This window comes from Haliaeetus albicilla, chromosome 16, assembly GCF_947461875.1.
Source record: "Haliaeetus albicilla chromosome 16, bHalAlb1.1, whole genome shotgun sequence".
NCBI lineage: Eukaryota > Metazoa > Chordata > Aves > Accipitriformes > Accipitridae > Haliaeetus > Haliaeetus albicilla.
The window spans coordinates 2,255,218-2,282,293 of NC_091498.1; the positions used below are offsets into that span (position 1 = coordinate 2,255,218).

Genomic DNA, 27,076 nt, shown 5'->3' on the forward strand with positions numbered 1-27,076 from the left:
GGGTTAGCTGACTTTGGCTCAGCCGCTACCCTGCTGGTGTGCAGCAACCAAGTCACATCTTCAGCTGAATGCAATTTTGGGATGGGGGGGATTTGTTGAGGTGAATAGCTGTATAAGGGAAAACCAGTGTATGGAGCTGTGAAGTGTGGTACCCTGTTCTCTGATCCTTTTATATTTGGATTTGTGCCTTTGAACAATAAGGTCTGTTTGAATAGGATACTGCAGTTTAAACAGATATAAAGCAACTCTTTCATGTAACAGCCCTGGTTGCCTTGGCTCTTGGCATCGGTTCACAATGTAGGCAGTGGAAGGATTGAAATGCAGAGGGGACACAGGGAAAGTGAGTGAGAACGAGGATTGATTTGAGGGTGGAGGGACAGATTTGCAAGCCCTCGATATAATTTGTTTTTTAGCTGTCAAATAAGCTCATTCAAGGCAACCGGAACAAGAGTGAAGGGGGTTTTGCAGCAAGAAACTGCAGCAAATGCAAAACACTAAGGCAGGGGGATGGGTGCCGAGCTGAGCTGGGCGAGCCGGGGGTGCCGGAGCGGCGGGGGCTCGGCCCCGGCTCCCCCCTCCGGTCCCCGCGTCCCTCCTGGGGGAGCGGGGGGCGGGCGATAGAGGGGGGGGGAAAAAAACCCCAAAACACGACGGGGGGTGGTGGTGTAGGGCTGGAGAGGGGGATCTTGGTCTGGTGAACACCCCCTTCCCCGCAGGCGAGCTTTTGGGAGAGGGGCTGCTCCTCCTCTGTCAGACCAAAAGGGAAACGTAGAAGCAGGTTCTTGCCGAGGAGGGGGGAGAAAATTCGAGGGTGTCTTTACAAAAAAAAAAAGCTTCGGTGTCACGTTCGAGTTATTTTTCTTGTCCATAGATCTGAGCATCATTACCAAGATAATTAAGTTCCTGAATGTGGCTTTAACGGACTGCATTTTTTCCCCATCTTGCATGCAGCTACAGGGACAAATGTACTAATAGATGTTAAAAAAAAAAAAAAAAGGCGGTGGTGGAGAAATCTCACTCTTGCCAGCCCTGCGAAGGGGCAGCAGCACTACAGCCAAGCATGCCTGTTGGCTCGGTGGAGGGGGCACAGCCAGCGCAGCCTTTCCCACCTCCAGCATACCTTCTCCTTAAACCAGTCCCACCAGTTTCAGGGTATCGGTCTATTGCTGGGATCCATGCTGCGAGGACAAGTCGCAGGGTGGGGGGGGGGCCTCTTTTGTGATCTCTCTTGTGTTTGTAACAAAATTTGCTTCATCATAAAAATTGTGTCAATATCATCAAGTTGTTTACAGAGGCGCGGAGAAGGGGTGGGGGTGCTGGGGGAGGCTGCATGGCTCTGGCAGATGTCTTAATAGCAGAAATGCTGCGTGTGTGTGTGCATAGGCGTGCTATGCTATGCTCCATGCAAAATGGGGGGCTGTGGGACTTACTGCTATACGAGAAACCTGTAGTGTGTATTAAAAATAAATGCAATGCTAAAGCATAATTTGTGGTTTGTGGGTGCTGGTGGGAGGACTGTGCTGGGTTTGGGGAAGCAAAACTGAGGCAGATCTATTTGGTGGCTGCATGGCAGCCCCTCACCGTACCACCTGTGCCCTCTCCCCTCCCCGGCATTTAGTGAAGAGGAGAACAAAGATATGGGAATGATTAATCAACTGGCTAATAAAAAAGTATAAATCCCTGGGGACTGTGTGCTGCTGCTAGTGCTGAGGAGCTGGCTCTGAGACAGCCACCGGGAGGGACGAGCCAGCCCTCCTCTCCTTTCCTTGCCTCTCCTCTCCCCGAGCTGCTGCCACACTTGGTTCATTCCAGCTGCAGAAGCTCAGAGCCTTCCATGCGGTGGGATTTTTTTTTTCTGGGCTGAAAAAAATAAAAAAAAAAAAATCACAAGCCTGACCTGCTTTTTCCCCCCCCTCTTTCCTTTCTCCTCTTCATCCAGCCGAGCTGAGGACTATCCCAATCACAAAGGGGAAGAAAAAGGGGGGAAAAACCCAACAACAACCACCAACCCCCAGCACGCCCCATTCCTGCTGCCCCTTTGACATGCAACCTTCCTTGGGATGGGACAAGCCGGGATGCAGCTGTGGCTTTGGAAGGCACTGGGGAAAATTGGGAATCTTTGCTCTCATGACGGTGGAAGTGAGCTCCTGGAGCCGGGTGCTGCTGCTCTCCGTGGGGCTGCTGGCTGTCTCGGTGACTGGTAAGTGTAATGGAGAAAGCTGGCAACTTTAGGAGCATTTTTCTTCCTGCTCCTTAGATCAAAGGACCACTGTTAATCCTCTTTGGGGGGTGCGGGGGGGGAGGATGGCACTCTATGTGTGTGCATACACTTGTGTGTCAGCGCATGCTTCCCTGTAGTGTTCAATAAGGAGTGTGTTTTCTTCAGACCGTTGTAGCTTTGTACAAGATAGTTTCCCTCTGTATCCTTTGGGAGCAACAATTTTAAGCGATGGGGTAATAAAAGGTGGCTTTATTTGATCTTATTCCCCTTCTCTGGTGGGTCAAATAATTTGTGCACAGTTGCTGTATGATGTGCAAGATGACTGTGAAAAATGCCATCACTGTTTCCCCCTCTGTCTTTCCCTTGCATCTTAATTCAATATTTCACTACCCTAGTGCTTGCCCATAGCTGATAAAATACATTTAGGACACTTTGCTTGAAGATGGAAGCACTTTCCTCTTACTCCTCCTGCCTTTCAAGTTGATTATCTCTTATATATGAGCTCTTTGGCCTCAGCATCCTGTTTTTTGTGAAATACGTGTTTATTGATTTGAAAGATAGCAAAAGAAGACTTGAATTTGGGGGGAGTTTGCTTGTGTCTCCTCCCTAGTTTCCGCAACTGCCCTTGTAGTGAAAGCGTATCTAAAGACTGAAGTTTATTTCTGGTGTAAACAGCAAATATTTAGGGACTGTCCTTATGTGTGTGTAGGAGGGGGAAGAGTGGGAGAGCTGAGTGTTTGGCAGTGTCTTCTTTCAACACTGTGCAGTGCCCTGATTTCCAAGAGTTTCTAAGTAACGTTTGTCTTGTCTGCTGTATCTTAGGCTAGAGGAATGTGTGTTTGTGTGTTGATGTGTATGAAAGCTGCTTGGGGTTTAGGTTGGGGTTTTTTTTTTGAAAACTTTGTGGAATGCAACACTGATTTTATTATGTAAGGCAGATTTCCTCTAAGGAGATACAGAATAAGTATTAACTGCTCCTCCTGAGTAGTCTCACAGTGGACCTGAAGAGTTTTGCTAACTGGAAGTGTCTATTAGGGAAGGGTATAAAACCACCCAAACAACCTACAAGTCCTAATCAAGGATATTTATTTTGGTGAATATTCTTCCCTTCTTTAGCAGGAGTATTTAGCATGTACACAAGAGAAAACCATTCCAGCAGCTTCTGTCATGCTTTTCTGATACAAGTAGACCAATGTAGAGATACTTAAATACATGATTTACTATATAAGGGGTTTACAGCTTTCTCCTTCTAAGCGGTCTGTGGCTTGTTCATGCTAGATCTTCCAGGCTTCTCTCTGTACCTGCTTGTTCAGTATATAGTCCTTTCTTCTCAGGCCCCTAGCTCCCTTCTCTCTGCATTTAGAGTGCTGTCTGTTCTGGATCCTTCACCCAGAGGTTGGTGCTCTATGTTGTTATTCTTTGTGAGCAGAAGATCTGCAAAAGCTTTTTAGACCTCAGATGTTTTTTATTTGCATCAGAGCTAGAGGCATTGGTCAATAGCTCCTCTTTCCTAGCTCTTCTTTTTAAAAAAATTCTGAAATCCCAGTAATGATCTTTTTGTCAAAGCAAGATACCAACTTTGAAATTGGTGGCTTACTGCTGGATATCCAGAACACAGTGGATATATAAGGAGTGGATGCACCCACCCTTTGCAGAGTCCACGGTGGTTTTAGTGTCTAATCCCAGAATGTAAGTTTAGCCTGGGCTGGGACTTCTAGTACCTTTGCTGAGCAAATCATGAACCGCTGTAGAACAGAGTTCCTTAGAGGCTTCAGTTCTAACCTCGCCTGTTCCTAGGGTTTGTGTAGGTAGTAATAACCAAGAGTTCCCATAGTGTGGCAGTAGAGCTGTATATGTAAAACTATCAGTTAATAGTTCTGGCCGTCTTAAAAAATAAAAAGGGAAAGAAATCCTACTCGCATCACATCAGCTGTGCTATGTCAGTAGTCCTGTTGCCCAGTAATGTCCTTCTAAAAAAATGGCACAAAGCATTTGCTTTTTTCAGATGCTACTGTGTCTGAAGGCAAGATAATATAGCTTCTATTTGTGCAAAGAACTGACCGAGCTGTAGAGAAGGTGGTGTTTTGTGATATGCTGAAGTTTATTGTGTTTATGCAGGGTGGGGGGAGAGGAAGTGGTTCGTATAGTTTCCCCTTTTAGTTTTAAGGGTGCAGTAATGATTTGAGAGTGTTTTAAGATTTGCAGAGGTCACTGAATTTCTTTGGCCATGAGTTGATTGTGATCCATGCATGGCCTCTCAGAAATACAGTGTGTATCATTTGTTTGTCAAAACAGATGGGAACAGAAATAGTATTCCTTTCTGTTGCCTTCTGAGTAATCAGCTGTGCATCGTGCTAGAAGGTGCATTTGGGGTATGGATTGGCCGGGTGTGTATGGATACACACATATGCAATTTCTTTTGAAGGCCTATTACAAAATGGGTCTTGATACCATTATTTACACACTGTGCTTTACTAGTCAGCATCCTGTTTTGTACTGGGTTATGGAAAGATGCACCAGTGTGAAACGTGGTCTAATCACTTTAAATCATTGTAATTTTCTTTTTTTCTTGATAGAAAATAGTTTTTGGCAGACTCTTCCTGTGAAGAGTGTTTATGAATTTTGATGTATGTGTATGTATTTATGTTGTAAATCATCCTTTTCTTTTGTTTTGTTGTCTTAAATCTCCACAGGATGAAGAGTGATTCAGGGGTACTTACTCTGTCAGGGAAAGAACTTCAGTGTGAAATAGTGATTTGAGGGTATTTTTTAAGGGGGTGAGGGTGTGAGATATTAACTCTCTGAAGTGTTGGATAGATGTTTTTTTTTGTAGGAGGGAGGGAAGTGAATAGTCACCAGCCTGATTACATTTGATTGTGGCATATGATGAAACTACAGTATTTTATGGCAATAGCTGAGTGTATAGTTTTGATCTGAGTCCTACTATTGCTGAAGCAGTGGGGATATCAGTGCTGAATGGAATGAATGATTCCCATGTATTCACTGATGTCTTGCTATTGCATTTTGTTACTGAAAAGGAGTCATTTACGAAAAACATTTAGAGGGTGCAGATGTTCAGAGGGTACAGCTCTTTTGCTTGGGATCAGGCTGGCTTCTTGGCGCTTACAGAGGTTGGGATCACAGAAGGCATCATGTTGCTGTACCTCCCTCCTTGCCCTTGTGACTGGGAGGGTGGATATGTGATCTAGTCCATAGGTTTTCAGCACTTCACAGTGGGGTAACATAGGTGATCCTCAGGTGGATGGGAATATGGCCCAATCCTTCTGTCTCCGTGTGCCTGTATATATGAGGCTGGGCCACCCTGTGGCCCTCAGGTTTGGCTGGAGTGTAGCAGATGTACTTTCTTATCTCTTCACACTGGTGTGTACACTTGTGAGTTCTCAGTGAAGAACATCCAAATTCAGCAGGCTTTCCTCTGTGGAAGTATGTGCCAGTAATGATGGGTAGGGAAGGGTGGGGGAAGAGGAGCCCTTGCTAGGAAGAACTTAGTAGGAAGACTGCTGCACAGTAGCTAGGACTCTACTTCAAGCCTGGATGGTTTGGGTCACAATTCATGCTGTGGCACCATAAGCAAGCAGTTTCACTTTTGTCTTCTTGTTCTTTGCATTGATTAGCAAGTTCATCATTTGGGGTACAGGAGGCTTCTGTTTGCTGTACAATTGTTCATTGCCTGTCCCTCTGATATTTTTTTGTCATGGATTCTCAGTGCTGCTGAAGAACATCTAAGCTCAAGCTTTCTTTGCTACTGAGCTCAGTCTCTGTCATGTCAGATACCTCCTAGGGAAATTTTGTGTTCAGCTGGTTGATGGTTCCCAGCTGAGCCAGCCTGCAGTGGTGCAGAGGTGGATGTCTGTTCAGCTGATCTTTGGTGGCTGCCTTCCAATTGTCTTGGAGTTTCTGTCAAAAGAAGGGGCTTGTCAGAATGGGTGTGGGGAACGTGATCCAGGCAATCTGCCATAGGTCCTGGTAGATATGCTTTTTGCCAGGGTGGTTTAGGGTTCAAGGTATAGTTGAGCTGTTGCTCAGGTGATCATTTGTAGTATCACTGCTATAGAGAATATGTTTTACTATGCAGAAGTGACTGTGCCTTATTGATCTACTTTCAGGGACAAGTGAAGAATAATTCCCCCCCTGCCCTGTTTGCTGTTAACCACTTGCACCTGTGCTTTGGGGATTTGCAACTGCTGAATTACTGTGTGGTGCTTGCTGCCCTGCTCTGGTTCCTCTGGTTCTGGCTCCAGTTGTTTGTGAAATGCCAAATTTCACAGCTGTGCTTATGTTCCTGCTGATGCCCCTCCACCAGCTCCTACTGAAATTTGGCATGGATCTTGACCAGAGGAAATTTTTATGATCATGTTGAGGGTTAGACAGGTTTGGGGGAAGGTCAGGCAGCATAACCTCCATAACACTGATTGTGTAACATCTAGCGGTAGCAATAAAGCATTTACAGAGAGTGGGCTGAAGGGTGAGTCTCATCCCTATGTTGCTTCCATCAGGTGCAGCTAAGCCCTGAGCTAGTTTTCTAATACTGAGACCCTCTTTGGAGATGGAAAGGATGCATAGCTCTCTGGCTAGACCAGAACTGGATTTGGACTTGAGTTTTTTGTTAGGACTGTGCAGCTAACCTTTTGACCTTACACTGCAATGCATACTGAAGAAGTGTATTGTATAGGTATAGCTGGTATAAAGATTTTGGGGAGAAAGCTGCAATAGATGTCTTTGCCCATAGTACTACAAGAGAAGTCTTACTCCATTTTTATCGAAAGTATCCTGAGACATAGGGCTGGAGTAATTTTTCATAGGCTTTAGTGAAATTATAACAAAGCTATGTTTAGCTGAGTGGATTTTAAATGATACTTCTTTGCTGTCTTCCATGTTTCTAGGCATTGTGAGGTTCAGAAATACCATGAATAGGCCTAGATTTGAATTTTTGCCCAACAGAAAGTATAGCAAATTCAAATGGAAGGGGAAAGATGAGACTTTAAGGGCTACAAAAAAGAAAGGATTAAGTTGAGTAACAAAGATTCTGTACTGCTTGAATTGGTAAGTCCAGCATTGAGTTGTCTGTTTGACATATACAGCAGCCAAAAATGACAGAGGTAGTGTAATCCCATGTATTGGCTCTAATACCCAGAGGCAGCCTCTGTGGGTGCAGATGATTTTTTTTTCCTGAGAGGGTTGTCAGACATTGGAATAGGCTGCCCAGGGAAGTGCTTGAGTCACCATCCCTGGAGGTATTCAAAAAGCGAGTAGACGGGGTACTTCAGGACATGGTTTAGTGGGCATGGTTGATGGTTGGACTTGATGATCTTGAAGGTCTTTTCCAACCTTAATGATTCTATGAATGATGGGAAGGTTAACAGCATCAGGCTTTAAAGGGATTTAAAACCAGGTAAGGTTTGCTCCACCCAGAAAGACTGGCCATAAGAACAGAGATGACCTCACCAATCCTGCTTAACTGGGCTTTTATAGTCTAGCTCAATATTTTAATGAAGTCTGTATATTGCTGCTTATTGAAATGTTTCCCTTAAACATATTGATTGAGAACTTCAATATGTGCACTTAATACTTGTCAACTAGATATTACAATATGTAAGTCCAGCCAATGAGGCCTGTGTGATACCATCCAATACCTGTGGTAACCTCTTTCAGCGTAGAGGCAAACACAGCATTGAAGGGCTTTCCTAATAAAGCACTCTTAACCTGTACCAGTGCTAAATCCAGAGTATTGAGGGGGCTGTGGAAGTGGCAGGGAAAATACTGCTGTTGCCTGCTCAGTATCTTCTACAGGTGCCAGGCTACAGAAGCCATGTCCAAGTCCTTTTCTACCATATTTTTCTACTATGGCGCTTTTGAAGAAGTGGTGTCACTGTGTATACTGCCTTTTGTTCCTCTCTGTGCCCATGGGCAATCTCTGACCCACCCTGGGGGGTGCCCTCCCTCCTGCCTCCAGGGCAGCCCTTCGGTGGAAAGCCGCTTCCTTCCCTGAGTGACTTGCACAAGGTCATTTGGGGAATTTGTGGCAGAGCTGCAAACGTGTCTGTCTCAACCTTAAACACAAGATTGCTTTTTGTGTTTTGTTTCTTAATTCTCCGCAAAGGAGCGTGAAGCTACTTGCTGTGAAGTGCTTTCAATACAACTATAGGGTTATTTCTGAGGCTTTCTGTCGTGTGTGAGTGCCTACTATGGCAAGTAGGCACTTGCATTGCTTTCAAAGAAATCAAGATACGGAGATTAAAAAAAGTGATAGTAGCACCCACAGTTTCTGTGTTTACACAATGTTTCTGGAGAAGTGAAGTACAGTGCAATTATGGAAATCAATGTATTTTGCTTGCAATAAACATGATGCAGTGCAGTAATCTGCAAAATATATGTGCTTCTGCCATGCTATGCAGTGGCAGACTGATCTGATAGTGGTTAATGTGTAATTGGGAAAATCCCATTGATTAAAGAAATCAAATTAACTCTTGTTTCAGTCTCTTTGCTGCTGCCATGGACACAGCGAGCCAGAATGGAGACAGTATGCTGCAGGGAGGTTGTATGTAATTTGTTTTATACCTCCCTTGGATGAAAGTTGAAAGTAGTTTTTTTGGAGTGGTTTCTTTCCCCTCTTTTTAATGTGACTTCACAGTGAACAGTATGTGTTAGTTCTTTCTTCGCAGTGTCAGGTGCATTCTGTGATTCAGTCCCTTGCAGTAATGGTTGCAGTAATTTTCTAGCCTTATGAGGTACAGGCGTGACCACTCTAGTAATAAACTGCCTGTTTTGTGTGCACACTGCTGTTGTCTGCTGGATGGAAAGAGAACTGGGGATTGTGTCAGAGTCCTGCTGGTGCTAGTAATTTCTGAGAGGTCAAAATAATCGTGGAGTAGAGAGATCTGATGATCTGTGACTTTTGCTGGAAGAGAAGGGTCTTGCAACAGTGATGCCTGGAGCAGCTATGGTTGCCAGGGAGATGTGTGATAGGGGAGTAATTAAAAAAAAAAAATTCTTCCCCATTATTGACTGCAAAAAAAATCTACTTGAAAATGAACTGATGGCCTAGGCTTGGGGGAAGCAGGTATTTAGAGAGTTGAAGGAAGGGGAACATGACCTGAAGAAAGACCTGTATTAGTGTATTTAGTATGGTATACTCAGCAGCTTCATGAGCAGTGGTCCTTATGTGTCTAGTGTGGTGTGAACATACAGTTGGAGGCAGCCCTTGCCAGAGTGTACAATCTAAATGGTCAACAAGTATTGGATACCATTCTTGAGTGTTGGAGGATCGTGGAGATAGGTGGAGACCACAATACAGAGGGGCTTTCTGCCTGCACTGCTGCAAGCCTGCTTCTTAACCCAGGTTTGTCAAAGGACAATACATGAGAAAGGCAACCAGTGTCAGCAGAAAACAGCTTTATACTTGTAGGTGTGTCAGTCTGGCCTTGATAAGACTGCTGCTGTGCAGGACTTGTAGGCTGGAGCTGCAGCCAAGTTCTCACAAAAGCCTGGTGCCTCAACCCTCACTGGCATTTGGGCTCCTCCTTAGTAATTCTTGGTGACCTCAGCAGGCATCTCTTTCTCTCCATCTGTAACCAGAAGGAAATTAGCATCCTGTATCCTGCTGGCAATATTTTTTTCCTTCCCTCTATGTAAGGAGGCATTGCTGCTCCTGCTTCATTGTTAGCCCTATAAGAGAAGGCACTGGGCAGAAGCAGTCTGTGCCCAAAGACCTTTTGCTGTATGTGCAGGGAAGGTAGAAGGCAGAGCCAGATGCAGAAAGGCTTGTCCAAGGTGACACAGCAGGTTGCTGGCAGAGCTAGGAACAGACTCTAGGTCTTCTCACTACTGTGTGCTAAACAGCAGCACAGAAATGCCATGCTGTTGCTTCTGAGAGAGATGTTTTGGAGATGCTTTCTCTGTGCAGATGAGGTCTAAGCTGTATCTGTGCTAGTGGATGTGAAGGCATTTTACAGTAGTTACACTGAAACAGAACAATGTCTCAATCAATTTATCAAAATGTCTGCAGTTCCTATTTCAAGGCAGATAAAACAACAATGAATATCAAATAAAGGTGTCTTTATCCAGAACATTTTAAAACAAAAGAAAGAGAAGATTGGTTCTTTCGGCCTCTGGCTTGCGTTAGCTCTCTGGAATGTTAAGTCTTTTCTGTCCTAATGAAATGGTTTTAGTTGGGTTTCATCCACCTGCCTTAGTGACCTGCGTTTCTTTCAGTGTAAAGAATTTAGCTGCTTCTCAGTTGTCAGTTTAGTGGGATGTACACCAACAGGCCATTTCACCAAACCATGGTCACAGCCTGATAATCCTGGCCCTGTCAGTGCCCAGAGCCAATTGCATTAGAAGGTGCAAGAAGTACTGAAATAGACAAGAAAGATGAGTTAATCACAGCTAGAAAATTAACCACAACTGGGGATTTTCTGGTTCAGTGCTCTCCTGTTATTTGCACACTCTCGCTCTTGACTTGCAGAAGTCATTAAAGCCCAGTCCTTGCTGTTTTCCATGGCTGTTGGCACTTAAAAATCCTTGAGGGTGTGAGCCTTAGTCATTCTATTTCACTTCCCCATCTGTAAAATGGGGATAAGTAGAATTTGCAAAATCCTGAAATGATTTACAGATTTATTCTGTAGAGAGATCTTAGGATGTTTGTGAAAAGCTTTCAGCAGATACAAATTGCACTAGGTTGATTAGCTACACAAGTTTTATGCTCTTAGTTCTCTCTCTTGATTGCATGGAGTGAATTCAACCATTTCATGTACAATTTGGGATTAATTGTAAATGACTTTCTGAGGTGAAAGTTGTCTATCTGCTATTGAACTTCAAGAAGTAAAGTATTCATGGCAAAAAAGTCAGAAATGTAATAAAACGCAGTTTCTGTTCCAGTAAGGATTTGCACAGGTTGCTCAGCTCCTTCTGTAATTTGTGCTGTATCACTTGTACAGTTTTTCTATGTTTATATTCACATTTGTGCCTTTTATCAAAAGACTGCAGCGCAGGTTTTAAAGGCTTAGTGTACTCGGGTATAGATGGGAAGGTAGGAGACTTGTAACAGACTAAGAATTTGCCAGAAGCATCAGGGAATTGGATACTGGTCTTTAGCAAAAGTGGGGTATTGGCAGATAGGATGGTCTGGACCTTCAGATTTTAATTTGCCACAGCCTCTTTGGCTTTGAAGCAGTTGCTTAAATTGTGTGAGCTTCAGCTTCTTGTCTACAGAGTGGAAAAATAGTACTGTCTAATGTATTATGAAAATGAATGTCTCAAGGATGGCAGAGGTCAAATAGAGAACTTGCTTCCTAATTATGGTGCCTGTTATTTATCAGCAGTTTAGCAATTATTTTTTTAGTTAAACTAGTGAAAGCAGAGTTTGAACATATTTTTTTTATGGCATCTATGCAATTGCTTTTGGAGCCAGAGGTCCTGAGGGATAGCTTATTGCCTGAAAGAGCTGGATGAGTGGATTTCCTTAGTGTCTGAGTTGGCTTTTTATTCACAGAAAGTTTGCTGAAGAACTTTACAGTGGGGAATGATGTGCTGTTGTGTAATCACTTACATGTTGTTACCACTCTCCCCTTGCTCTGCTTTTGTTACCAGTGTATGTGTGTCTTGAGATCTAGTTGCTGGTAAGGAGGACTGTCTTTCACCATTTTCCTGGCTGAAATGAGCAATGCTAGCTGGCAATTTAAACATCTTTCAGAAAAGCTGGTCTTGCAGCTTGAAAAATGTAAGGATGTACTGAGTCTCATTCTGTTCTCCAGTCCTGCCTCCTTCACGTTTCTGTAACTCCATTATTGTCAGCAGGATTCTTCCCTCTTCTCATTGCTGCAGGGCAAAGGAGAATCTGGTCTTTTGTTAGACAGACGCTTGATCTGACATTGGTGAGCAGTTAAAGCCAAGTTGGAGGTACAGAAAATGGAAGCTCATTTCTTCTGTAATGAAGGCACAATTCAATGTTCCTTTCCCATTTGATACACCAAATAGTAATATCTATTAAGAAAAATATATTTCCTTCCAGAAAGGAAATCTTCTTCTTCAGAAGGATAATGAAGCCTAGTGCTTTTCCAAAGCTGATGCTGTTTTTTAAAGATGCTGCTTGCATTGTGCAGCATATTGTTTATATCCCTCTATTGTTGTTTTGTCTCCATTAGGGAAAGGTTAGGCACTGATTGTGGACACTGGACATCTGTCAAGCAACCATCCTGGGCTGTTTTCATTAAAGTTAAGCACCACTTGGAGAAGGACTCAGTCTGTTAATATTAAAATAATGTCCACCTCCTGAAATAATAGGCATTTGAAGGATAGGGAATTTGTCCCTGATAGTGTTGGGGCTTTATTTCTAATGTTGGGTTTAACACACAACCTCTGAAGGCAGGAGTCCTGGAATGATCAAAGAGGGACGATCTGTCACTCACATGCTGACCCCTCTGCAGGATTACTCCCTTTTCTGAGGGCTCCAGTTCCCTTTGCACAGGGTGTGGAGTGGGGGTGTGCAAATCATGTTGCTCTTCAAAGGCTGGTAAAACAGCTGTATTGCAATTTCTGTACTTTGGTAGGGTGCTTTAATGAGAATGTATTAAAGAATAAAACCTGTCAGGTGGTCGTGTGCTGAGGGAACCATGTGTGGAATGGTACCCATGCTGTGGATAGGGTCTTGCTTAAGGCCTGGAGCTAAAGCATGGTGAAAGCATTGTGGCTTTTTGATTGCAGTTCTTCGGTCTTGATTGTGAAGATGGATCATCTACTATCTTGACGTGGGTGTCTCATAGACCAAGGTATCTTCTTTCAGTAGCACATATAGTGCTGGTTTCTTTACCTTGGCAAGATTTAAGATATAAGAGACAACCCTGCAAGGCCCATACTGTTGTTACCTCTTCATAACAGCTAAATCGGTTCTAACTGAAAGAAGTCATCTTAAGAAGAGCAAGTTTATTTCACTGAATTTAATGTGCTCCAGAAAATAATGTTTTATGGGAGAGTCTGTCATTTGTTCCTACTAAGTGTTGTGACAGTCTTAAATTAGAGAACAAATTATGACCTTTCTTGTCTAGGAATCTAACACTAAGGGCTGTTATGGGGAGTTTCCCCCAACCCCTTCTTTTCCATGAGTGTAGTTAGCAAATGAGACTTTTTACAAAAAATACCCAATTTGAACCTAGAAGTCGATTCAATTCACCCCTTGTTAACTCTTTGATTGAGAGCTATGTAGATTGAAGAAGAAAGGTATTGATCTGCTTTTGGGATTGAAAACTAAGATTAAATAGAATATGTCGTAAGGGTGAAAATGAGGTTTTAAACGGAGGAGGTGAAAGAAAAATAAAATAGTACAATATAATGTTAATGGTAATGGAAATAAGTTCTGAGTTTCTTTGTTAGTTATACATAGATGGAGGTCACAGGATACAGAAGCTGTGTGGAAATGACTTGGACTTTGCATATGAGTAGATTGATCCACTGCAGCTAGTGGGAATATTTGCATACAAGTTGTGGCAGATTGGTACCTAGCATGAGAATTTTTCTAAATTGGATCAGAACAGGATAAAAATAAGTCTGGTTTCTTAGTATCAGAGCATCCATCAGTTGCCAAGAGGGACATTTATTGTTAGAACAGAGCTGATAGGTTTTCAGTGAAGAATTTAGGTTTTGCTGTTGTATACGTGGAATTCATGTGTAAAGGGACTGAAAACTTCACTATAACTGAAATGTTTCTCTTTTTCTGCAGATAATCTGTTAGAAACCTTTTGTAGCTATTTAAGCTATTTATTGTTTAGAGCATGTGGCTGTCTTTTGGGTTTTTTTTTGTCCCATTGGGTGAAGTAAATTGTTAACTTTTCTGTGTACTGTCAACTTCTGGTGACTTTCATTGATTGCTCAAGGTGACAAGTAGGCATTAGGTAATAAATATCAAGTGCAGCAATACTTCAAGGAAGTGAATGTGAAAGTGCTGTTAACGGAATCAAGTAAAAATTGGATTTATATCCCAACAAAAAATCCCGGGAGAAATTGCCTTCTCTTTGCCTCTTTTTGTAATTCAAATATGATAATACAAGTGCAAGCTGTTATAATACAAATGCCTGGAAGAGTGTTTTGTTGGAAGATCTCAAAGCACTCGTAAAAACACATTTCTCTTTAGAGAGCATAGGGAAACTAGAATTGTGGTAGAAGAGTGAAGAGCTTTTAATAGTTTTTTTTTTTTTTTATATCTGAAAGTGTAAGATTCTGGTCACTGCAGTGATGGCTAGTTTGCTGGTTATGGCGTTAGCTGAATATTTGAAGTCAGTTCTTCTGTGTCATCTTCTACAGAACTTCTCTGTGTCTTCTTTCTGTTCTAAGCCCTAGGTGCTAAAAAGGGATGGTGGCCCCCCTGCAACTATCAAAAGTATATAGTAGATTTGTGTAACTTGTGCTTTCCGTGTAGTTACAACTGCATGAAAATATAACCAGATTACTCTATTGATGTTTAAAGATATAAGCTAGAAACTTAAACATGGTGGGGAGGGGAAAAAATGCTTGCAAACTCCTTCTGAGCTTAGGGCAGACTTATTTCTAGAGAAGCTATATTCACTGTAGTATTCTCTTTAAACTGTCAGTTCTCTGTCAGTGTAATGATGAAATTGTTAATACTGTGAGAATTTCAAGGACTGTGGTCTTCTAAATTATTAGCGAGATGAGATTTGTGGCTGGGTCAAAGATCTCTCTTGGGGCAAGGTCCATTCTCACTGGCCTTGAGGTAGCATTGAACTTCATAGATGGACACGCAGCTTCATAACTAATAATGGCAAATGAAATTGCAGCTACTTTTAAGTCTTTCAATGGTGACATGGATTTGGTAACAGGGGGAATAGAGACTAATAATGAAAATTTATCATGAGGAAATCTTTTAAGTATGAGGCCTGCACTGTCATTTGAGATGGATTTCACCTTGAACCTTATTTCACCTTTCTTACATTTTTTTGAGATAAAGGAGTCCTAACACCTGAGATGAAAATGAGTTTGAGCACAATGGATAAGCCATTTCAATGCAAATATTCTTTTACTGGAAAATAATTGAAATACAAATTGAAAAAATTTGTTTTGGAGATGATAATTAGCACCTTATAAACGAGACTGAGTAAAAGTGCTGCTTATGAGTGGAGTCTGTTTGGAGGGGTGTTTGTACAAATGTTTTTCATCAAAACAGCTTCCCTTTTCTGAGTTTTCATTTCAGTTGTGAGTTGAGATTAACTGCTGGGTGAAACACCAAACTTGTGGAAGATGGTTAAAATCTGAGAGTCTCAAGATTCACGTACCAGCAATCACAGATGTAGCAGAAAACCATGCTTGCCTTTGTGTCATTTTTATAGATGTCTGGACTGGAAGTGGGGAAAAATTAAATCTTCACTGTGTTCGTTTTACAGATGCAGAGAGAAAATAAGAGTAAAATTTTAAGAAGCTTTTGAATCATCCTGAACATTTTCATTGAGTCTTGAACTCCCAGGGCAAGATTTGCAAGGATGTTTAGATGCCTAAAGTGTATACTTGCCCAGTGGGGTTTTATAAGAGGATATGTTAGCTGCAGAACTCAGGTGCATTTGTAAAGGCTACTGGGCATCTGTCTGCAGTTCTTAGGTTATAAAAAAAATGTTTGTAAACCCGGTCCACTTAAGTTCCTTTTGAAGAGGGACTTGTGGTCCTTAGGTTAACTTATTTTGGTTTTGTGAAATCTTGCACAAAGGAGTTACCTAATCTCTTTGACACTTTGCCATGAGTCCAGGGTCAAATAGAGGCCTCCCAAGTTCCAGCTTAGTGCCTTAACCATGTGTTAAACTGTATTTTTTTAGGCTAACTCTTGGTTTCAGATAAAAAGTGTGCAAGCTTGCATGGTGTTGCAAAGCCATTTGCAATGTTACCAGAGTAGGATGCAGCACTTCGCTGGCTCACTTTGAAATGTGAAACATAAAGCACTTGAAAGGAGACTGACAGTGGGATTCAATTAAAGGATATTGGGGCAACTGAAAAGCCGTGAAGGGAAGTCACAGGAAAACCCAGTGAGGCTGTTACGCTAGAGACAGCATGGGAAGAATATGCATTAATTGGTTAATGCTTGTGAAGTGCTTTGAAGATGGAAATAGCTATATAAGTGCTTGGTATTATTATTATGCTGACAATGGCTATGTAGAAGAGTCGTGGCGCTAAGGGAGCAGTCAAAATTGATTAAGAGACAATTTTGAAAGAGAAAGTTTTGAAGGGAGAAAATTACATCCCTTGAGAAGAGGCCATTCTGGCTGAATATTGGGATAACTGTGTTACTTCTCTGAGCTGAGCAAATGATTTCAAGTAATGGATGGTCTGCACAAGATTCCCAGTTTCATCAGGAATTATGCAGCTGTGAACTTTTGCAGATAATTACTGTTCTTTAGGTTGTTAGTGGCTGCTGGTGAGGGGTGGAATTGTTGCAAGCATTAGGAAGCCCAGTAGTTTAGACTTGTTTGGGGTGTGGAGGTCACATAGTATTTAGTTTGAAACTGAACTTGTGAAATCTAGCTCTACTAGGAGCAGTCAGAAAACTGTGGAGTTTCTGGATTGTTAATCGGAAAAAGCTTTAGGATATGTGTAGGCAACCCCAGTGGACTTTTCAGGAGAGATGAGAAGGAGTTGACACAACTTCTTACAAGGTGTTGAGGAACCTTCATTGGAATGATTAGAATGGTCTGTCCTTTGCATAGGAGGAGTTCAGACTGAAATGTGTTGAGGTTGGCAGAGGGATGATCAGAGAATGGAGGGTGTATCTTAGAAGAGTGAAAGCACATGGTTTATTTAGCCTGGCAAACAGGGTTGCAAGGGGATCTAATCATTCTCTATAAATACATCAAGGCCAGGTAAAAACAAAGCAGGGAAGGAGGACTGTTTCAGCTAACAGAAAATGTTGGTATGAAAACAAATATGTGTAAGCTGGTCATGAATTAATTTTTAGCTTGGAAATTAGGATAATGTTTGTAACCAAAGCAGTGAGGCTCTAATGCAAATATTCCAGTGTGAAGTACAGGACAGAAAAGCTAACATATTTATAAATGGGATTATATAGTGTGATTGTCAAGCCTGGAAGGAGACAGTATGTAATAACCAGGAATTCTTTAGCTTTAACTGTTTATCTCTCTGTGTGTGTATAGATACACATGAACACACATCCATATATATGCTTTGTAGTCCAATTTCTAGTCACTTTCTGTATCTCTGCATTTTTCTAACTGATGACTATAATAGTGAATGCGATTATGGAAAACAAACTCAAGAAACTTGAACTGGCAAAGAACATTCAAAATTTTATTTGCTGGAAACTTTGAGCACAGGCCTAGCTGTTAATCAGCATGGTTAAAGCTCAGCAAACTTAGAAGTTGGACTCATGAATATTTGCCTTCAGTTGCTGTTTTTGCATCCTGTCCAGCCTGTCTGAACTAGTCATACTGTGATGCTTGTCTCAGTCTCATGTGTGTTCTCTGTCAGACTGCAAGCAGAGTGAGACCATCCTTTCTTACTAAGATTTTTGTACATCCTGTATTTCATGAAATCCCATTTAGTGTGAAAAATTTTAAACTCTGAACACTGATTTTGGTGGTCACAATAGACATTGCTTTAAGTTTCTGCCAGAGAATGTCAATATTAAACGTGTGCTTAATGCACCCGGTAAAACTTTCGGGTACAGAGTAAGACCAGATTAGTGTGCTCCCAATGCAATTCATGGTAAACCGAAGCAGGAATTGTCCAAGGTCGATCAATGGCATGGTGAGGAAGCTGTTAACTGATAAACCGAAGTGTTCAGCTATGCTCTAAGGACAGGATCATTCTTTGAATATAACTTTACTCATATGTCTTGGTATTTTTGCAGCCTATCTCTGAGGTATGCTAGCATCAGTACTATGTTGAAAGGGGAATAGCAGAAGTGTGTTTGACTTACTGAACAGCATTGGCCATGGCAATGTATACAGTGACTTCTGCATTTATCGTGGCAACTTGCAAGAAATGAGAGTCTAGGGTCTTGTCCCCTCACAGATCTGAGGGGGATTGCAGGTGGTTTTCAGAGGGTTGCATCCCTAATGACTGGATAACAGAGAGGACCTCAAGGTGACTTATGACAGAGCAAGCCAAGTGAGTGTGAAACTACTGATCAGCCGGTTGTTTGATTAATTTTTGTGTTGCTGTAAATGATTGGTCCGAGGAGCATGGTAGTTGCATAAGCCCTTTTATATCTGTTTTGCATGGTAGCTGGGGAAGAAGAGGGCAGAGGCACTGTATGTATGGTTCTGCTTCCATGTGCTGAATGGCAGAAGCCTTGCCTGGTAATGCTGTAGATTGTGCTCTTCCTAGCACAGAAACTTTCTCCTCATTCCAGCAGGTGTTACAAGGATAAACTGTCCTTTTAAGTGGATCTGGCTAATGTACTCTGGAATATTCTGGTTAAGGTCTGTTGCAGGTTAGTGGTGAGCAGCCTGTCAGACAAAGGGATAGACACCATTCCTATCTGATTATTTCTATAAATCCTTGTTCATTTATCTGCTCTTTGTATTTATGACTAATCATGGCTCTAACCTTTATTCTGAGTTTTCAATCACTGCTGCTTAAGAAGCATTCTGTGCTTCTAGTCTTGGAGGTAGCTAATATTGTCATCTAGATAAAATACTTTGATTCCAAGCAGATGGATGAAAGCTGCTCTGTTCCTCTGTCTAGTGCTAGACAGAAGAGGCCACATCCTGTGTCTTGGAGGTATGTGGGAACACTTGCAGCCTCTGGCTTTGCTTAAAATGTTTCAGAGCCCTGTCACTAAGAAGCCCTGGGCCAAAGTTCAGGTCCGAATTGTGTGCATAAGGCTTCTTATTAAGAAGTCGCACCTGCTTGCTTTGGTCTGGGGATGTCACTTCTCTTTCCTTGTGTCTCCTGCTGCCTTTTCTAGACCAGTTTCCTTGGCTTCCTGCAATGCCCAGTATTGAGCAGAAAACCCCAAACAATTGGCGTTGCTGAATACCAAAGGCATGAACGTTGTGAAGGAAGGAAATGAATTGTGACTCTTAGTGAAGCCCCACAGCAGAAAGCTAGTTTGTCTGCAATATTGCCAAACTCTATTAACTGTTGCTTAGCATTCAAAGACATTTCTATGTACATATAAAATCAAGGGTGTGTTGGTTGTTTTTTTTTCTCCCCCCCTTTTTTTTTTAAGGCTGCCCTGTAATGAAGCCACAGTTGAGCTGTTGCATGTGTGCCTTTGCTTAGCAACTGAGCCTAGCAACATCACGGCATCGCAGCGAACCCAGCGATGGGGACGGAGCCGCTCGCTGTCAGGGAGCTGGTTAGAATGGTAATTTGCGATGAAAGATACTGGAGCCTCTTTTCATGAAGGCTTGCAAAGCCTTGTTCTTAATTTCTTGACCTTCAGGCTTCCTTGAATACCTACAGACAGCTTTCTGCCGCTGCCCTGCAAAAATCAGAAGAGCTGAGAGTTGCCTGGTAGCTAAACCTTTATATGGTGTGTGGGGCTTTGAAGCCTTTTTCATTAGTCTTGTAGCCAAAGTCACACTGCCTTGCACTTGGGGTGGGGTAAACTACGTGCATGTGAACAATTCCTGTGACACAGCCAATGCACCATAATTTCAACCGAATCTGAAGCTGCCATGTGGAACACCCTTCTGCAGTAACAGAGGGGCAAGACTTAAAATATGTAACATCTGCACTGGGAAATGGATCTGCTTCTCTTAGAAGCAGCTCTGGGTCAGAAACCTGAGACTATGCTTAGAGCATAGCTGTGGCTGCTTAATTTGTTTTTAAAGCGTTTAAAGCTCGTTCCTTCCTAGGGTATTCGGTTTGGAGGCTTTTTGTTTGATTGGGGTTTTCAAAATCTTAGTGTGTGAGCTATTTCAGCCAAGGTTTCTTAAAGCTCTATTAAGATAAGTTGACAGTAACTTGTGAAGTGCAATGGAAGAAGGAATGTCCTTCATTTTAATGCAAACAAAGGACATGAAGTGCTGCTCGTCACTTTTGTCTTGTGGACAGATGTGCATGTAGTTAGAACAGGGTCTTGAACATGTCTGGATATATATATACACTGGAGTATATATGTATAAGGGAGTCTCTCCCTTGCTGATGGCAGAGTGCATTGTTAGGGCAAGACTCCAGCCTGTTGCCCCACAAAGTTGTGGGTTTTTTTCTCTTGTCACCTGTGAACCAAGTCACCAGGTTTTTTATGCTCTTCTGAGATAGGGTGGTCAGTTCATGCTAAAGAATGCTGACAGGAGGGACAGAAGTGAGGACCTTCTGTAAGCAGGCTTGTCTCTGACATGGATTTGCAGTCAGCAGGCATGTTCACACTGTGTAGCGCAGTAAAGTGTGAGAGATTCTCCTCCCACTGTTGACAGTGCTGCTATTTCCATGTGGCACAGTGCTCTGGAGAGGCCAGCTTGAATTTCTACTGTGTTAGCATCGTGATGTGTTGAGGCTGCAGTCGGGAATGGTGTTCTGGTTACCACTGCCAGGCTAAGACTTCCCTACTGCTAGCAAAGATTGCCCCATTGCAGGCTCAGCAGCTTGGTTGCAGCTCTGGATGTATGTCTTGTTGATATTGTCTGTTGACTGATTCCATGGCACTTTGGTGGCAGTAGCCTAGCATGAGTTACAGGCTAGGTCCTTTAGTCTGGCTCCACATATGCTCCAGATCCTCCAGTATTCTCTGTGAATGGCTATATGGAAGACTTGTATCTAGGTGGAGCTCAGCAATTGAACTTGGTGTGTTCCGTGAGATAAGTGCAGCTCCTTTTCCAGGTGCTTCTTTCAGATTTGAGGAAGTGGAAAACATGCTAGGTCCCCACAGGATTAGAGAGGAGTATCATCATCCTTTTGTAGAGAAAGCACAGCCTGGAGGTCGGGGGGGGGGGGGGAGTTGTTCATGATTCTGTTTGTGTTCAATACTAACTGCAAATACTTCAGGTAGCCATACCACAGCCTTTGGATTTACAGGATATTTATTGTATGGGCTAGAATGAGAAGAATCATAGATCTTCAGTTTACATGAGGAGTCTTATTCTTGAGACCTCTACTCTGGTTTCAGGCAAGTACAAATAGATGCCAATGTGGCAAATCTTCACTAGTAACTATGCTGATAAAGCTCAACTCGGCTTAATGCAGGGTGAGCTGTAGTATATTTGGCCTTGCTGACAAGTTTCCTATGCTTTGTTCATTGTTAAAAGGTTCAGGGTTTTCTTTCGTTCTCTCTGTGCTCCATGCATCAACAAACTCTGCTTGCTTGGCTAAACAGATCTCTAGGTCAGTAGAGCGTGGAAACAATCTCTTCTTTTGTAATACAGTCAGAACGGGCAGAGCCCATTTCACTACTTTGACACATGCATGTTTCAGGAGCCTTCCAGATAAAGCAATCAATGTGGTCTTTGTCACTATGTTTTCAAGGAAGATGGTGAAAACTGACATTTGGTGAAAAGATACTGAGGCATTCTGTGTTTTGGTGTAATTTGTAATTTAGTAATTTAAATTCCTCATCAGTATTGGTCAAGCAATGTTTTCTTTGTTATGCATGTTTGAAATATTTTCTAATATTGTATCCATTGCTATCCACTGGATATAGGATGAGGTGGTGTATGAAGCAGTATGCATGCCCATGTCTCTCCAACTAGCTAACTTGAGTTAGTGCAAATAAAATGCAATATTTTTTAAGATCAGTGCTGTAAATAGTCAGGAAAATATATATTCATTCATGTGTCCTGATGAACACAGAATTCTCTAATATTTACTTTGGTATTGCTTACATTAAAAAGAATGCATTACCAGGGATTTTCTAGATGCTTATTAAAACAACTTCAAAGTAATTTTTTAATACCTTCTATTATTAGTCCTTAAGCCTTCCTGCCTCCCCTTCTTAACAGTAAAATATGATGGAATCCATCTTCCTTTCCCCTCACTGTGTGCAAGTCTTTACTCCTAAACACTTCTCCTGTTTTCTAGCTTGCTTTGATTCTGTTTAGATTGTAAGCTTTACAGATGGTAAAGCGGTATATAAATCTGCAGGAGTGATTGAGAAAGATACAGGATGCACCTGGGGAAAGCCAGCATGACACTGTAATGTCTCTTTGATAACCCAACAGGAGTATGTGTTGTGGTATTCTCTACAGAACAGCTCACGTTCTTACCAGCTACACAACAGGTAGTGCCATTTTTGCGTCGTTGCCCTCCCACCCCCGATCACAATCTTTTTATTTAAAAATAATAATAATAAAAAAAATCTGAGGGTCTTGGAAACTGAACTCCCTTCTGTTTCCAGGTCGTTCCAGGGTAGGGATGAAGCAAGCTGGCAGGGGACAGCCTGTGTCAGGTCAGCATGCCATGCTACCTTCCCTCTCTCCCTCTGTTAAGAACAGAGGACTTCAGCCTCAAGGGAAAATCTGGCAGCTGCTATTATGACCAGTGTACTCACTTAGGCAATTTCTAGCTTAACCAAATGAGGCATTACTTTCCAGCAGCTGAAGTCTCTGGCCTCTCAGCATGTCAGGGGACTGCAGTGCAGCTGTAAGACAGGACATATGTGCAGTGTCATGTTCTTGTGATTTCAAGTGTTGTCCTGCAATGGGTTTTGATGTTACCTGAAATTGGATGTTTCCTTTTTTCTCTACAGCATGTCAGAACTCCTTTGACCTTGTTATTGGAAGTATATGCCCTTTCAAGGTTCGTTCATGAAATATAAAACCAAAGTATAATAAATCAGAAAAGACTTTCTTCAAAGAAGGCTAGCTTGGTGTAGAGGAGGGGATGGACCACTGGGGGTGACTGTTGGCATCCCAGCCACATGGATGAGGCAGTGTTCAGCTCGGGCTTGGACTTAGCTGCTGCACTCTGTCCAGTTTTTGACTTTACACTTCAGGACCGATATGGAACAGCTAAGGGGAGTCCAGAACCTCACTAAGGGTTCAGAGACATCATTGAACAAGGATGCATGGAACAAGTTGGGTTTGTTTATTTTATAATAGTGCTTTCCAACAATTTTGGATCTGTTGACCTCAACATTTCCAGTGTTAGGTGCCTTTATTTCTATGTAGGTGCTTTTGTATTTCTAGAGAATTTAAAAGACTGGATATGAGGCTCTTTTCTTGCCTTTCACAGATGTCCACAGGCATTATGAGCTGCAGTTTTTTTGAAAATCGCCTGTCTTGGGAGGAGATGACTGGGGAGAATAAACTGTTCTTTGAGTCCAGTGTAGGTAGGAGAAAATGCTGTGGTCTAAAGTAATAACAAGATGAATCTGGGCCAGATATTGAGGAAGTGGAGAGCTACAATGCTTTTGTCCATTTTTTCCTAATCTGAAATATGTGTCATTTCTAAGATGCGTTGGAAATGTTACTTGATCACAGAACAGTGTGGCAATGCGTGAGGATGGTGCAGTGACAGTTGGAAGTCCCAGACTTCCCTTTCCTCTTCTGTGCAAGTATTTGTAGTTTCCAGCTGTAACATGGTTTGGTTGGAGCTTTTTCTGGGGAAGTCCGAGGTCAGCAATGTGACTAGAAGTCCCAAACATGGAAATATAGGAAATTTGCATAATTTTCCAAGACAAATTTTTTGGTTGGGAGAGGAAGTGAGGTCACCCATGGGAAAAACTAAATACATTACTACAGCATCTTCACTCCACCATCATGTCTTCTGTTCCTCTCTTTTTTTTCTACTTGGGAAGCCCTTAAAATTGAATTGTTATGCTAACGTTGGAACAATGCCTAAATGTAACAGATCTCTGCAATAACAGTGTAAAAGCCTGGGCAGCACTAAAAGGGACAGAAAGTGATGACAGAGTGGGAGTGAAAGACTGTTAGAATGGAAGGGAAGTAATGTGTCTCTCCAGAGAACTGGAGGTGACTAAGTTGGTTTCAGGAATGATATGTTTGATTTGCGGTATCACAGCATTGTGCCATCCTGCTGAAAACTCACATACTGCTTTTGATTTGAGGTGGATGTTATAATTCTTTCTGGATTTGGCAGTAGTGGCATGAGCTGGATTCAGATAAAATGCATGTTCTTTGCCCTTGCATTCTTCAGTTTATCACTTCATGTGTTCAGAGAGAAAAAGGTACTGGCTGAGATGTAAATCATTCCCTTGATGATGTTCTTGGATCCACTGGCTTTTGATTAAAAGTTATAGTTAATGGAATGTCTCTGCATTATTTATTACCCAGGAGGCTTTGATGTAAGACTGTAGGTTAAGTTAAAACTATGAAAAGGTGAATACTTAGGGAAACAAGGCTTAGATTTATGAAGTGTGAAGGTACTTACCCTGTTTGTTCACTTAAATTGTATGAGCAAGAGAGTCAAAGCTAGGCTGTGGGTGAACTACTTACTGTTTGTGATTGCCCATAATGATTTAGAAGACTATGTAAGGAGGCATAATTAGTTGCTGATAAATGATTCAAAACAGTAAACATTGGGAAAAGGAACATTTTTCCTATTTAGGTGGCAGATCAAACAACGTTTAAAAAAATTGGAGTTCTTAAAGGTGAAATCTTCAATACAAGGGATGAGTTTTTAATATGTTCTTTTTGGGGAGAAGGTTGTGAAAAGACCTGTGCAAAGAAGCTGCTGTGAACATTTCACAACCAGTTCCTGACACCCATGTTCTGAGGCTTCTTCAGAATGGGGTTGGTGCCTTCATGCAAAAGGGAGTGTTTAGTAGGGACCCAAGGTGTTGATCTTGTGCTGTGGCATATACCCAGTTGTGTGAGAAGCTGAATGAGTCTTGTGTGGTTTCACATGTGTCATCCCACAAAGAAAGCTGGGGCACTTCTGCACCGAGTTTGGTTGTTTTAGCTGTGTCTCCGTCCTTGAGCTCTACCCTACTCATCACAGTCCCCAGATGCGCTCTCACAGCATGCTGTGAAAACCTATATCAGCATTTGAGTGCTGTTTGAGTTGGGATCTAGTGTCTTGGTTTGAAGAACTTTATGCAATGAAGGTGAATGACTCTGTACAGTAGTGTAAATAGAAAAAAAATGAGAAGTTGCTGATGTACGAGCAGGATTTGCCCCTGGTATTTTAGGGCAGGATGGAATGTGCTGTGTGTCTGCAGGATATGGATTTCAGTTTTCTTGGGGAAAGGTGTTTTTTTATGTTCATCTCTTTCATTGAATAGGCTAGAACAACACAAAGTAGAAATATTTGTGCCTAAGTAACAATAACTAAAGAAAATGACAATACCAAAACCTACTGCATTAAGGAGAAGACAGCCATGTATCACCAACAGATGATACTGCTGAGAGCAAGTCAGGGTATATGATTTGGTATTTGTTCCTTTTGAATTGTGCAGTGACCATACATCAGTGTTTGCTAAATTAGATTTCTGCTGAGAAACAAAGTGCATCAACTTATATTTTAGGAAGCACTTCAGAAATAAATTCTGTTTCCCTCTCTCTAAACTATTGCTTCCTTAGATATTAATATGGTGTAAATCAACATAGTTAAAATACTTCCTTGATTTACACAGCCATGGGTCTGGCCTGGTAGGTTTAAGGAATTGAAAGTAGGTGGAAGATGATGTTTTGTACCCATTTCCTTTGCTCTTGTAATATCAGACAAGGCCTTTGTTTGTTACTTAGCTTCTGACAACTTGATGAAGATTTGTAGTGACAGAATTTGAATGTACAAGTTTATCTGAGTCTGTAGAGCTGCTGAAATTCTAGACCAAATGATGAAACCCAGTCCCAGCCAGGGGCTTGAAGGGTACAGCAGCCAAGGCAGCTCACTCCTGTACAGAGGTGTTGCTTATTTGAAGGAAATAACAAAATTCTGTTGCTATGAATGTGCTTGAATGAGTGAGTCTCCTTCTTGGTAAATGTAACCTGGTTTGTTTTGGTCAATGTGCAGTGACCATCATGACTGCCTGTCATGAGACATGGAAGACATGAGAACCAGTTAATGCTATCCACACTGTAGTCATTGGGGGGTGAACTGGTTCTGCACCAGAATGCAGTTAGCCATGTTGCGTTAGAGGCCACTGTAAAGCTGGAGTGACTGACACGCGAACAGTCCCATGCTCATGTGTCTAAACAACTTCAGATATACAGTGTAAATAAACCTCCCACTAGCTTCTGTCTCCAGTCATGTAGCTTGTACTGTCAAAAGAAGTCTTGGTTTTTGAGTGCAAGGGCGTTCTTCCTACCCAACTTATGGCAAGAGGCTGATCGATACCCAGGATGAAGCTTGAGGGGTTTGCAACTTTCCCGCTTAAGCAAGAGACAGCCAGCCACGGTTGTATTCAGCTGATATTTATTTTTTGGTTAAGTGTCCAGTCATGTTAAGTTCTGTGGCATGTGGATTAACTGTGTATTATAAAATGCTGCAGGCAGCCTGTGTTTCTGTTAAAAATGCAGTTCTTCTGTGAGCATATTGCAAAGTAAATATTTCATCATTTTCCTTGTGCATATGAGCCAGAAGTGAGGCTGATTAGTCTGTTTACATTGTTCAAGCAGTATATATTTCACAAAACAAGTATTGTAAGTAGAGACTGATAGAGCTGACTTCTGAGCTCTATCATTGAGCAAATGGTTGTGCCCCCGATAAAGATGTTTTTCTGCAAAGTCCCAAGCCCTCCACAAGTGTGGGGTTTCCTTGGGTTGTGTTTTTTTCCTCCACCTTAGATTGTGATCCCTTTTGGGGAAAGGCTTTGTCCATTGAACAGTTCCAAGTATGATGAAGTGTTGTGGTTTAACCCCAGCCAGCAACTAAGCACCACGCAGCCACTCTATCACTCCCCCTCCACCCCCCTCAGCTGGACAGGGGAGAGAAAATATAACGAAAGGCTCATGAGTCCTGATAAGGACAGGGAGAGATCAC

At 42.1% G+C, this 27,076-nt stretch overlaps 1 protein-coding gene across 1 annotated transcript in view; it reads left to right on the forward strand.

Annotated features, from left to right (window-relative positions):
• Nucleotides 1-1,782: 1,782 nt before the first annotated feature.
• CSMD2 (CUB and Sushi multiple domains 2) overlaps nucleotides 1,783-27,076 on the forward strand; it is a 311,633-nt gene continuing 286,339 nt past the window's right edge. Inside the window, exon 1 of the mRNA XM_069802931.1 lies at nucleotides 1,783-2,200. Within this exon, the coding sequence (XP_069659032.1) occupies nucleotides 2,044-2,200 (157 nt within the window). The 5' untranslated portion in view covers nucleotides 1,783-2,043. The remainder of the gene's footprint in view (nucleotides 2,201-27,076) is intronic.